At 39.9% G+C, this 14,035-nt stretch overlaps 2 protein-coding genes across 2 annotated transcripts in view; one reads left to right on the top strand and one right to left on the bottom strand.

Annotated features, from left to right (window-relative positions):
• The window catches only part of LOC135480683 (V-type proton ATPase subunit G-like), a 141,020-nt gene that overhangs the window by 42,657 nt on the left and 84,328 nt on the right, over window positions 1-14,035 (top strand). The window lies entirely within an intron of this gene.
• On the bottom strand, window positions 12,571-14,001 carry LOC135480753 (torsin-1A-like). Its single transcript, XM_064760675.1, has one exon. The coding sequence runs from the start codon at window positions 13,883-13,885 to the stop codon at window positions 12,914-12,916; it is 972 nt and encodes a 323-aa protein (XP_064616745.1). The 5' UTR covers window positions 13,886-14,001; the 3' UTR covers window positions 12,571-12,913.

Genomic DNA, 14,035 nt, shown 5'->3' with positions numbered 1-14,035 from the left:
AAGTTTAATGTTTAAATGGATTGGTGTTTAAAGTGTGGCCTGTAGTGACGAGTGTTGCTTGTTTTCTGTGTCCTGAAGCATTTGATTGAGCATGCAGATTCATTTGTTTGCGTGATAACAGACAATTCAGTATTAAGGAACATTTGCTGTTGGGGGAAAATTTTTGATTTTAGCATTTTATAAATAATCAGATCCTAAATTTTTGGCTAATATACAAAGAAAACTGGAAAATTGGTGCTCTTCTCTGAGCTTTGTCTTATGTTATCTTTTGTCATTTGGGTAATAATTATTGTCAGATTTAAAGTGTTACGACTAAACTAAACTTTTAAAATCTACCTACTGTAATTCTTCGGCCTTTGCGCGTGTTTGTTTAGGGATATTCTGAAGGTATTTTTCTGTGTTGAATGATAAAATAAAACTTTTTTGTGGAGCCCGGAAAGTGGCCGATCCATCCAATGTAGTTTTGTCTCTAAAATCAAATTATAAATGTGCATGAACTGCACAGAAAGTTGCTCTTTCATATGCGAAAAGGTTGAGGAATTAGGGTAGTCTCTAGAGCTTTGGTCACCTTTCCAATGTAGTCTCTAGAATCTACCATTGGTCACCTTCCCAGCCTAGTTCTCTCGGATATATCTTTAGTCACCTTCCCAACATAGTCTCTAGAATCTACCTTTTGTCACCTTCCCAACATAGTCTTTAGAATTTACCTTTGGTCACCTTCCGGACATAGTCTCTAGAATCTACCTTTGGTTACCTTGCCAACATAGTCTTTAGAATTTACCTTTGGTCACCTTCCGGACATAGTCTCTAGATTCTACCTTTAGACACCTTCCCAACATAGTGTTTATAATCTACCTTTGGTCACCTTCCCAATAGTGTCTAAAATATACTTTGGTCGACTGCAAAACAGTCTCCGGAATCTACCTGTGGTCATCTTGCCAACAGAATCTCAGGCCCCAGTGTCGAGAAGCAAGTCAGAGGTTGACTTGTTTACTGCGTATAAATCGTCACTCATCTGAAGCATTTTGAATTTAATACAAACAGCTGTCACAGAGTTTAATGATAAAAATGACACAAAAAATGAAGACAGTGCGTTTATTACCAATATGTCGAATCATTTTTTGACTCGTGAAATCTCAGTTTAATGATTAGGCTATTCACTAGAATTAAAGACGTACAGCATGGAGAGTAAACCCAGAGCAGTGTGATAGATGGCTCTACGTAAACAGTGAAATACGGCATCCGGCAAATTTACCTCAATCAGGGTTTTATTCTAACTGTTCATGTAAATGTATAAATAGCGAATAACACACCCCTCCCCCAAGCACCATTGCTTAGGGAGAATTAGGTAAATAAGTAAACAATTCAGTGGTGTTAATTACACGTTACTGGTGTACTAATCACACGCAGACTTTAAATCGTTGGAGCGTCGTGTGCACGTACGTGAATCTATGTTCAATCCTGAGACCGCATTACGTCTACTCACTTATCTGAGGTTAATTTATCTTCTGATCATTTAAGTCCTATCACAACGATGTAGTAGAAGTACCACTCGTATGTATATTGACCTGATATATGTAGATACACACGAGACCAGCCACTCGAGCCATTTCTAGCAATTTTGTACACGTTTCTCTTGTACACGCGATTTGATTGACATAATATTGAAAGTTAGGTAAAAATTATGCAAGCGGACATATTGTTACGTGATGACCGTTAAGCCTGGCGCCAAGGACTGGTTGTAAAAAGCTATACCTCACAATGAACAATGGATGCTATTTATCCTGGCATACAAGAACGCCGGTCGCTCCACGCAAAGTAGGCGTGGTCGTGATCTTAGAATAGCCCATTTCGCCTTATTTTTGTAGTAGTAGTTTTCCTGCAGATCTGCTGAATGAGCATTACTGGCACTCGTACCTTGCCGAGTGCTGGACCTTCTGGCGGAAGACTCGCAGGTTCCGGAGATACGATATTGGTGTGGCTCTACCCCGAGTTTATTCACTTGGCAATTTACTTACGCTGCAGGAAAACCACCTGTTTAGTTATTGCAACCCGCAGATAGTCTGAATGAATGGTTCCATGTATCACGCGCGGGAGTTCACTGGCACAAGTGAAGAACAGCGTGAGGCTGTACAGGCTATATGGTTTTATGTGTTGGACTTGGTCTATGTAGTGGAATAAAGATTCAGTTTAAGACTGCATGTTACACAACGCACATGCAAGTGATGCGTACCGCCTAGAGGATGAACTGTAAGCCTAATAATAGACGTACAGCATTAAAAGCAAAACCAGAGCAGAGACGACAGTGTTATAGTTGGCGTATGGTGACAGGTAGCTGATGACATGCGGTCTTGTTCAGTTAGAACATAATCACATCTCACGGATTTTAGATTTACAGTTATGTATCCCTGGAAGGGGCCAAGCTTGCGGGTAACAGAATATTGGTACTTCGGCTGTTTGATGTGTCGTTAATCCATAACAATGAAAGTTAACGAGATGATCCTTTGGATATTTTAAAATTTATAATAGAATGTGCCATGAAAAATATCTATCTGAAATTAGGCAGCGCAATGTACCGCATACATATCTCCCAAAGTCTTACATTAAAAGAATGGTAAAGGCAGATATATGGCTTCTTTTGTAACGTGCGAAAGTCGCAACTTTCCAAAAACCTCGGACACTTCGATTTTCGGTCATGATCGTTTGAATGACAATTCATGAGTATGGCCTTAAACAGAACATAAAGCATCGCATTCACAAATGAATCGTAAGACATTCAGCGCCCTTCGAATTAAGCATATATATACATATATATATCGGGGCCCAGTGTCACTCCCAAGCACTGTCTGATGATAGGCCCCAACAAGTAACACATGTTTTATAGTTTGCCAACATGCCTTAAAGAATAGAGCTGTTTTAAGCTGTTGGGCAGGTCGGGAAAAATAGCAACAACCATGTGTAACGGTAAAAGCAGCGTAGTGTTGGGTACATTATGTGGTTATTGATGACTGTTACAGTCGCCCTGACACATATATTTCTATGTACATGTATTGCGCACCGTGTACGCCCTTTAGGGTGTATGCATTTAAAAGATAGGTATATATACACTCTAAAAAGCGAACAGATCTAATTATATTCTGCCTCCGTTTGATGCTCGTCAATTATCGTCAGTGGTGCACATAGGCCTAATACGTATTTTCAAATTTATTCATTTTTCTATGGAATTATTTTTGTTGTTTTTTTGGGGCTCATCAGTTTTGTTCGACTCTCAAATGCAATACCGCCCTGATTTCATGGGGGACAGGAAATGCTGAAGACATCATATATCACACCCAACAAGGTCACAGTATATACTGGCACCGACCCCTTATATTCGACAAAAAACAAAATTGTTAAGCAGGGTGTCGCGATCACAACGGGGTTTAAACTCAGATCACTTCGTCAATTATTGAGCCCAGGTGTTTCGCATCCAAACCGTATAGGGAAGCTACTGCATGGATAATACTAGTTTAATGCTTTGAAAGGCTTCTCATGTTCCACCATTTCTAAACGTTGGTCCATTTTGGATGCGGAATGTCTGTTTCAACACCTAGATTCGTCATACATAAGCGAATATTGGACATGATTGCTGATTTCACTCCAGCTGGAAAGAAATACGCAGGTGTGTGTAGCCGTCGAAAGAGACATTCACATATCCATATAATATACCCTTCAATACTCGCAAGACCATGCAATTTCCAAAATTACTAATAAAGTCTAAAAAGTAAGAAATTGGAAGAGCTGAGATACATATCTCTTTATTCGACCTGCAAACTTATCCACGGACTACTGGAATAGTTTGAAATGTGAACTGAAAGCCATGTCTAGTATAACAACTGTCTGTTGTGCATCTTTTTCATTGAAAACTGATGCTATGCTTCCAGATTTATTTAATATTTATATTTTACATATAATGCATTTATTTTTTACATATCCCTCTGGGAACAAATTTGTTAAGTTTTGGAAATGGCACGGTCTTGTTATTATCGAATTGGAACGCTCTTCCATGGTCTAAGAGTGGTATATCAATGTCCGACTTGACAGATTCACTGATGCGGCGAAGACACATACATGTCGTGTGCATACATTTAATCCCTATCCAAATAGCGTATACATATATGTTGATGTTAATCCAAATATTTATCTCATTTGCATTTTGATTGCAATTCAATGTGTGCAATATGGCGATTTTATTCAACAGGATGCCCCTGTAGCCACGAGTTTAACCGAATTAAACAGATTTACGAGAAAGAGCGGGTATGATTTTGGACCTTCCAACTTTTACTTACGAGAGAACTTTGCACGATGCATTTAAACATCTTCATTGTATCAAGTCAGACGCATCAAACCTAAATGTAGTTTACTGAAGTGGTCCAAACAGCTCGATCCAAAATGACTCGAAATGTTTTGAATATTAATAAACACAGTATATCAATTAGACATGAAAGAAGTAGCCAAACAAAAAAAAAAACAAACAAAAAAAAAACAAACTGAGCTGACTACATGTAGGTTATCAACACTCAGGAACGAGGTAAAATCTGATGACACAAGCAAGCACTTTAAGTTCGACTATATAGGTGTGCATGGAGACAAACACGGCGGAAACGGCTGTACCTACTGGTTTTCTGCGGAAATACTTCTTGGAGCCTTCATTATGCAGTGCATTTTGATTGGCACGTTTAAAAATTTCCATTTGCACACATCCTTTGTCAAGTTGTGCAGGTAGGCTAAGTAACTTAATGGATAACATGGGCGATGGCCTGCTTTATTCCAATTGGAATCTACATGTATACGCCTAAGCAGACATTCGTATACCAGCCGCCGCCAGATCGGATTTGTACTTTGACTTGAACCGGGGAACAGAGAGGGAATCCATCTTCACTAGCGCATGAAAAAAAGAAATCAGTTTCTGGCCATAGCATGCAGAAACCAAGAGAATGATGGAAGAAGAGAAGGGTGTGTACGGTAAGGAATGGAGCCTCGCCATATGTGACCCAGTTGTAGCTTATTTTACGAGGGACTCGATTGCCGCGGCGCGCGAACCTATATTGGATGATACAGTATATACCAACGCGTTGGTAATGTACTTTTTCCGCTCATGTTTCCCCATTTATTGATAATTCCGCACATTCCGCTGTTACTTAACTGTTTTTATTTCGTATCCTCAAAAGTCATCTGGGCTTAAAATGAAGATTTTCCCGCGAGCTTATATTAACGTTGCATAACTTGCAGAGAGCCGATGGCTTTAACTCACATAACAAAGAAATACAGTGCGTGCGTAAGCTTGTCCATGTGCTTGCACACTTGCACACATGTACTCATTCGTTTGCAATACGCCTTTATATTGCCACTCTAAAACACCGCTTCTTGCGAACAGTTATTGTTGTTGTTGTTGTGGCTTACGGTAATAATGTGAGTCGTTTACGCTCATAATGTGAGTGGCTTGTGATGGTACGAAGCGATGACACGATGCTTAGCATCTTACCATCGATTCGCGCCATTGTGTCATCGATTCTTGCTATCGTGCCATCGCTTCGCATCATCGTGCTATCGCTTCGCATCATCGTGTCATCGCTTCGCATCATCGTTCCATCAATTACAAAAGCACGATAGTGCGATGGTTCGATGGAGGCTTTATCTGGCTTCGATTGTATACCACTCGTAAACTGAGGAGGCGTTCCAGTTCAATATTCGCAAGATCCATTTCCAAAGCAACCCATAACAATACTTGACATTGAGAAAATGAGGTAATTATAGACCTTTACAGCAATTTAGGATCTGAGAAGATTGGCTTAATGATGAAAGTATACTTCCATAGAAATGTTCTTTTCATTCGTTTAGTTTAAGTTGGGTTAAAATTCAGTAAAAGACCGTATAGATAAAAATGTCGTTGGGCAAAATTTTGCTCTCCTGCAGATCCATGATTTACCAGACCAGCCGCAGCTAGATGTAACGGGCCCGCTGGGAGACGGTCCGTGCTCTAGACTGGCATACAGCACATGGGAATTGTTTATCTGGTGCTCTCGTTATTACTGGGTAAACAAACCTTGCTGGTTTTCTCGTGACGCTCCGCCTTTGATGAGGCTCAGCCTGATGAAATAAGACACAGGTGTTGGAAGATCTGTGCGGTCTTTTCCCTGAAGCCGGCATTAGACATTATTATTCATGTATACGTTAGATAATGTTAGTGTAGGAAGGCCCAGGAGAAGCATAATAGAGATATGCTGTAGGCCAACACAAATTTACCGTATGGTTTACGTTTTTTTCTGGCAAAATTTCTTGAGTATGATCTGTTGATGAATGACACTCCTTTGAACAAACGGAGATACTTACATGCTGTGCTCGCTTCCAAGGGGAATTTATTTGCCAACTATAATTGCCGGATAAGTACGTAACCTTCAGTTTGTTATAGACGGGTATAAACCTCATATCTAGTTGAGGGAGCTCTAATCAGTAACATGGTAAACATTGCCGCAAATGATAACAGTCCTGCGGGGCATATAATAAATATACCTTAAGGCTGAAAAATGTATGCTGGCCGCAGCTTGCGTGTTATAGACGTGTATTTTGGCGTGATTTTCTAGATATAGGCCTAGTGCTAAAATATTTTTTTTCTCTTTTTCACTACGATAGCTTGATTCTTGAGTCAAGACCACAGTAAAGATTGAAAAGACATTAAGGTTGCTTGAGTCTGTGATATTGCTGGTTGCCCTGTGGACGTTTGGCTACATGCATGTTTGCTTCCTGTGGATGTTTGGCGACATGCATGTTTGCTTCCTGTGGATGTTTGGCGACGTGCATATTTGCCTCCTGCGACATGCATGTTTGCTTCCTGTGGATGTGTGGCGACATGTATGTTTGCTTCCTACGACATGCATGTTTGCTTCCTGTGGATGTTTGGCGACATGTATGTTTGATTCTTGCGACATGCATGTTTGCTTCCTGCGACATGCATGTTTGCTTCCTGTGGATGTTTTGCGACGTGTATGTTTGCTGCCTGTGGATGTTTGTTGACATGCATGTTTGCTACCTGTGGATGCTTGGCGACATGCATGTTTGCTTCCTGTAGATGTTTGTTGACATGCATGTTTGCTTCCTGCGACATGCATGTTTGCTACCTGTGGATGTTTGGTGACATGCATGTTTGCCTCTTGTAAATGTTTGATGATATGCGTGTTTGTTTCCTGCAGATGTTCGTTGCTGATGGATGTTTGTTTTCAGTGAATACTTGAAGCCAAGCAATATTTTCCATTTAAGGTTTAATTTGTGTCATGTATGACATGCCATTACCGACAAATTTTTAGTGCTTCCTCACTGAAACGCCATGCCACTGGGAAGTCCAGTACTTGACGTAACATCCCAGACTCTGCAATCACCAAGATAGCCAGTTTTAAGTTTTACGTATTATGCACACCACGCATTGTTCAAACAAAAATCTATCATTATAACGTGTGTTCCATGTTTAATCGTACCATACTTATTAAACTGATAATAAGACCTCTTTATAATGTTGATCATATGCATTGAAAACTTTAAATCACTCCGTTTGTAAAATACGATAAGTTGACCTATTTAAAAACACGTACACCTTGAACATGTTAAACGTTATACTGTTATTGCTGTGAAGGCGAGGATAGATGACACGCCTATGTATAGTCCCATGGAGTTTCTTGCCTTTGAAGTGCGTTTTTAGACGATTATGGTTCCTAATTTAGGCGTCTAAACAGACATTCGTTTACCAATCGACAAACATAATTTACGTTTTGGTTTAATAATTGCAGACAAACTTCCAAAGTATTCAACTCAGTCCATCAAATTCGAAGTAAAACTAGACAGACGGTGTGCAGCATCGCGGTAAGAATCGGAACAGTAGGCCTACGCACTGCGCGTTGCAAATTTAGTCATTCTTGAACTAGCAGTATGTTACAACATTGTAACAATACTTTAACAATATTCATTAAAGTTGTTTACGGTTTCACAAATGCAATGTTGGGATAAGACAGTAGACCTAGGCTACGGATGCGGCCACGGCCGAAATTTCGTGGATTTTATCTTCAAAACGGCAAGCGAAGAATTTTCACGGAATCACACTGAAGAAGCTTATGGACATCTTAGACATATTTTGCCCCCAACTCATTTATACGCTTTCATGAAAATCAGATGTTCCGTTGACATTTTAGTCGTCCAGCTTTTATCTTTGAACGGTCATAGTCTGGGAGCAAAACACCTAACGTATCTGCATGCATTCATCTACATGCAATAGGACAGACAGATATATGTACGGACGGAGGTCATCGCTATATCTCCACCTATTATACGCAAGGAGTTGTGGAAAGGGGAGGGAAGATGGCAATAAACAAAAGCTTAGTTTCGTGGTTGAAGTGAATGCTTTGGGTTTAACGTCGTACTTAACAGTTTTTTTAGTCATATGACAAGGAAGGAGTCCTTAGAGTGCATGTTATGTGCCTCCTTATTGCAGGACGGATTTCCATCGCTCTTTTATCTAGTGCTTCTTCACTGAGACGACTTACTGAAGGCAAGTAAGGCGTCCCGCCGAGCCATTATACTGATACAGGTAAACCAGTCGTTGCATTATCCCCATAATGCATGAACCCTAAGCGAGGAAGTTACAACTTCTTTTACGGTCTCAGCTATGACCCGACCTAGCATTGACCCTGGATCTAGAGCCTCCCGAAGCGGACGGTCAACCAACTGTGCTATTGGGGCCGGTCTCCATCTAACGTGACCGTCAGGATCAAAAACAGTTATCAGCCAAATTCCATCAAATAATTATCTACTTATTATCTGATCAGTGTTTTACGTTGTACTCAAGAATATTTCACTTATATCATCAGGTGGTAGTCATTTTGGTAGTAGGAAACTTGGCAATCTGGGGGAAACCGACAACCACCTGCAGGCTGCTGGCAATTTTTCTCATATACAACCGAAGAGGACACATCATAAATAAACAGCTAATGGAAAAAAAGGAGCGAAGCCATTCATTTAATGTGGAATTAATATTCTTTTATTTACAAACCATATTTTATCACTATATGGGTAACTTAAGCATAAACACCATCTCTTGGGGTTTAACAAATATTGTAACACAGGAAAACAAGATATCACGGGTAGCACTTTGCGAATTTGCTGGAATAACCGAATTCTGAGAATCATGACCAGGCTATAATATATCATTTAATATAGATCACAGAGATATGTATTAACCACATTAGAAATCTGCACAACAATTACTAAAACTGTTCCCTCTTTCTCCAGCACAGCCTCCACTAGTCTGAAGGATACAACATGAGTTTGCTAAGAAAGGTCACAGGAGGCACTGGTTGCTTTTCTTCCTTACTGAACTGTTAGACATATAAACGCACTTCATTAAGAGTTCATATGCTGATTCACTGCCTCACCAGTCATCCGCAACAAGCATTAAGAAAAATACTGACAGCATGACAACGAAGCTGGAATAATTGTAGTGGGAACAAAATACATTCTAACAAGGACTTGGATGACTTGTTCATACCATAAACACTAAAATAGGCTCATTTTCTTTTTCTTACCAATGATTACTGATATACACTCAGTAATGTTTTACTAACATCATATCTTTGGCACCCTGAACACTACGTCACCTGGGCAGTGTTGGGTAACGTCAGGATCGAGGACCATCAGGACAGAGGTAATGTACTGAGCACCATATGGACTGATGTGCATTTAATGTTTTAAGCACCATGAGGTAATGCTGTGAGCACCATGAGGGCAGAGGTAAAGTTATTTACTTATTTATTTGATTGGTGTTTTACGCCCTACTCAAGAATATTTCACTTATACGACGGCAGCCAGCATAATGGTGAGTGGAAACCGGGCACAGCCCGGGGGAAACCCACGACCATCCGCGGGTTGCTGGCAGACCTTCCCACTTACGGCCGGAGAGGAAGCCAGCATGAGCTGGACTTGAACTCACAACGACCGCATTGGTGAGAGGCTCCTGGGTCATTACGCTGCGCTAGCGCGCTAACCGACTGAGCCACGGAGGCCCCCAGAGGTAAAGTACTGAGCATCATATGGACAGAGGTACATTTAATGTCATGAGCACCATGAGGACAGAGGTAATGCCACCAAGAGGACAGAGATAATGCCACGAGCACTATGAGGATGGAGATAATGCTATGAGCACTATGAGGACAGAGGTAATGTCATGAGCACCATGAGGGCAGAGGTAATGCCACCAAGAGGACAGAGGTAATGCCTTCAACACTAAGAGGGTAGAGATAATGCCATGATCGACATGAGGACAGAGATAATGCCACGAGCACTATGAGGATGGAGATAATGCTATGAACACTATGGGACAGAGGTAATGCTATGAGCACTATGAGGACAGGTAATGCCACGATCACCATGAGGACAGAGGTAATGTCATGATCGCCATGAGGACAGAAGTAATGTCATGATCGCCATGAGGACAGAGGTAATGTCATGTGCACCTTGAGGACAGAGGTAATATCATGTGCACCATGAGGTCAGCTCTAGGTAATTACACAGATAATTTCATGAACACCATGCAGACAGAGGTAATGACATGAGTGCCATGAGGATAAAGGTGATAGCATGAGTACCATCAGCGGCGATGCAATAAGCCCTGGTTGAGATGACAGCACTTTGTAATACAAAAAGCATTATCAGACCAGTGGTAATACAATAATCACCATGATGACACTGGTATTATCCAACAAGCACCACCATGACAGTGGTAATACAATAAGAACCATCATGACAGTGGTAATACAATCAGCACCATTGCAGTGCATGGTAATACAAGAGGCACCATCATGACTGGTCATACAAATAAGCACCTTTATCACAGTGGTATTATACAACAAACACCATGAAGACAATGGTAATACAATTTATACCAAAATGACAGCAGAAATACAATACATACAATGATGACAACAGAAAACACAATACATGCAATGACAGTAGAAATACAATATCCACCATGATGGCAGTAGAAATGCAATGCGTACCATGAGGTCAATAAAAATACAATATGCACCATGACAGTAGAAATACAATACACACCATGAGGATAATAGAAATACAATATGCACAATGATGACAGTAGAATATGCACAATGATGACAGTAGAAATACAACACACCATGAGCACAGTAGAAATACAATATGCACAATGATGACAGTATAAATATAATACACACCATGAGCACAATAGAAATACAATATGCACAATGATGACAGTAGAATATGCACAATGATGACAGTAGAAATACAATACAAACCATGAGCACAATAGAAATACAATATGCACCATGATGACAGTAGAAATACAATACACACCATGAGCACAATAGAAAAACAATATGCACAATGATGATAGTAAAAATATAATAAAAACCAGGACAACAGTGGACTTGTGCATGTAGTTACAGTAAGCACCATGATGACAGTAATACAATAAGCACCATGATGACTGCGGTAATACAATAAGCAACATGATGACAGTGGTAATACAATAAGCACCATGATGACAGTAATACAATAAGCACCATGATGACTGCGGTAATACAATAAGCAACATGATGACAGTGGTAATACAATAAGCATCATGATGACAGTGGTCATACAATGAGCACCATGATGACAGTGGTAATACAATAAGCACCATGACGACAGTGGTAATACAATAAGCATCATGACGACAGTGGTAATACAATAAGCATCATGATGACAGTAATACAATAAGCATCATGATGACAGTGGTAATGCAATAAGCATCATGATGACAGTGGTAATGCAATAAGCATCATGATAACAGTAATACAATAAGCATCATGATGACAGTAATACAATAAGCATCATGACAGTGGTAATGCAATAAGCATCATGATGACAGTAATACAATAAGCATCATGATGACAGTGGTAATGCAATAAGCATCATGATGACAGTGGTAATGCAATCAGCATCATGATGACAGTGGTAATACAATAAGCACCATGATGACAGTAATACAAAAAGCATCATGATGACAGTTGTTCATTCCTTTATTACATCACAATTATTGGTGTACAAGTACTCATAAAACATATATGAAGTACACACACACACAGTGTAACATCACACAAGAAAATAATACCTTCTACTGTCCTCTGGAACTTCTCTGTAGCTCATCCTCGAGTCTGCCACACAATGAGCACCATAATGACAGTGGCAATACAATAAGCACTGTGATGACAGTGGTAATACAATAAGTACTGTGATGACAGTGGTAATACACTAAGCATCATGACAACAGTGGTAATACAATAAGCACCATGATGACAGTAATACAATAAGCACCATGATGATTGTGGTAATGCAATAAGCACCATGATAACAGTGGTAATACCATAAGCATCATGATGACAGTGGTAAGTGCAGAAAGCATCATGAATATCACAGACATATTATACATACATGTATTTATATATGTGCATGTAGCGTGGAGATGGCCCTCGTATCCTTAGAAACACTGACTTTCTTATAGCTGCTAGCTTCAACTACAAAAAAAATACAAACTTTAAACAAATGTATTTTCACAATTTTTTTTTTGTTATCTTTACATTAGTTACTTTTGGCACAGGAATACATTTCCTCATGTAAGGCCATCCTTAATAAATTCTTTGTTGGGTGTAACATATCCCTATGAGAAGAAACAAGGTGGGTCAGTTTTTTTCATTTTATTCTGATTTATGGATTAAAAAAAGTTCCATCAAAAGCCCAACAATCCTACTTTTTATTATGGCCTGAACTCGATATAAACATAGCTTTCTGGAAAGTTTGTAAGGCTTAATATAGTCGCTCAGAAAAGATGATCTGAATGCAAATCAACCTTTTCTGACACTCTTTTACAGCCTGTCTGAGAATAATGCCCAGTCAAGCCAGTGGGCTGAAATAATGACAGCTCCCTTGTTATTCCATCCACTAGGTCCACTGTTGGCTTCATGCCCTTTTCCTGTAGACTGTGATGAACACACTGTTGTACGTGAGCAAGATTCAGTGGAAGAAACGGGACAAATGTGTCTATGAGACCTTGGTTGGTAAACACATCATACCAATATTCTCCAGGGTAACCCTTGTAAATGTCACCATCTGCCATTAAAGATGGTCGAAACACTTCATCAAAGTCGGCAGATTGAAGATCTTCTCGTCTTTTTCCCTGAGAAAGGAGCTTGAAAAGACGATTGTTGAGCTTTTGTCCTTGACTATTGCTAACAAACAGGACAATTACTGTTGCATTACTGCAGGAGTTATCTATCTTGATGTGCAACAGGGACTTAGCAATTCCTTCCAGGACTCCGCGTGAGGCTTTGTCCATTTCATCAAATATTATTACACTGACCGCAGACTGGCTGATGTTGGATGTGACAGCATCCAGAATCACTGTTTCACTGGTCTCATCATCAAGACTGTGAGGAAAATGAATCGGAATAATATAACGTATAAATTTTTCTGGGTTTAATGAGTTCAGGACCTGTTGAGTGAGAAAAGTTTTTCCCACGCCAGTCCATCCATGAAGAGAGAGTACGGCCATTTTCACACCATCATGTAACTGTCTTGTTTCATGGTCTACTGAAGTAACTGTTTTCAACATGTCCACAACAACTTTTCTTGCTATATGCTGGCCAAACACTTTTTCCCTTAAATTTTTTTCCAGTAAACTAATGTCATCTCCTGTTAATCTTCTGTTGACTGGTCTGGACCTGGACACATTTAAAACAATGCTGTTGGTTAGCAGCATCACAACCATGCCAACCATAACTGCTACAAGCATGAAGGTGCAAAGATACTTCTGGGAGTATGGGTCACTGATTGATTCCAACGAAACGTCACTAAATTTGCTTGATTTGGATGATTTTGCTCTGTCCTTAAAGCAACCATCATGGGTTCTCCGTCTCTGGCTTCTTGACATTTGACCTCCATC

This window comes from Liolophura sinensis, chromosome 13 (genome assembly GCF_032854445.1).
Source record: "Liolophura sinensis isolate JHLJ2023 chromosome 13, CUHK_Ljap_v2, whole genome shotgun sequence".
NCBI lineage: Eukaryota > Metazoa > Mollusca > Polyplacophora > Chitonida > Chitonidae > Liolophura > Liolophura sinensis.
Note: the sequence above shows the minus strand (reverse complement) of the source record. Positions and strands in the feature narration are given on the sequence as shown.

Bases quoted from the DNA above. Each gene is read 5' to 3' on its own strand.
- LOC135480753 (XM_064760675.1), bottom strand. From the start codon at position 13,885: ATGCTTGTAGCAGTTATGGTTGGCATGGTTGTGATGCTGCTAACCAAC.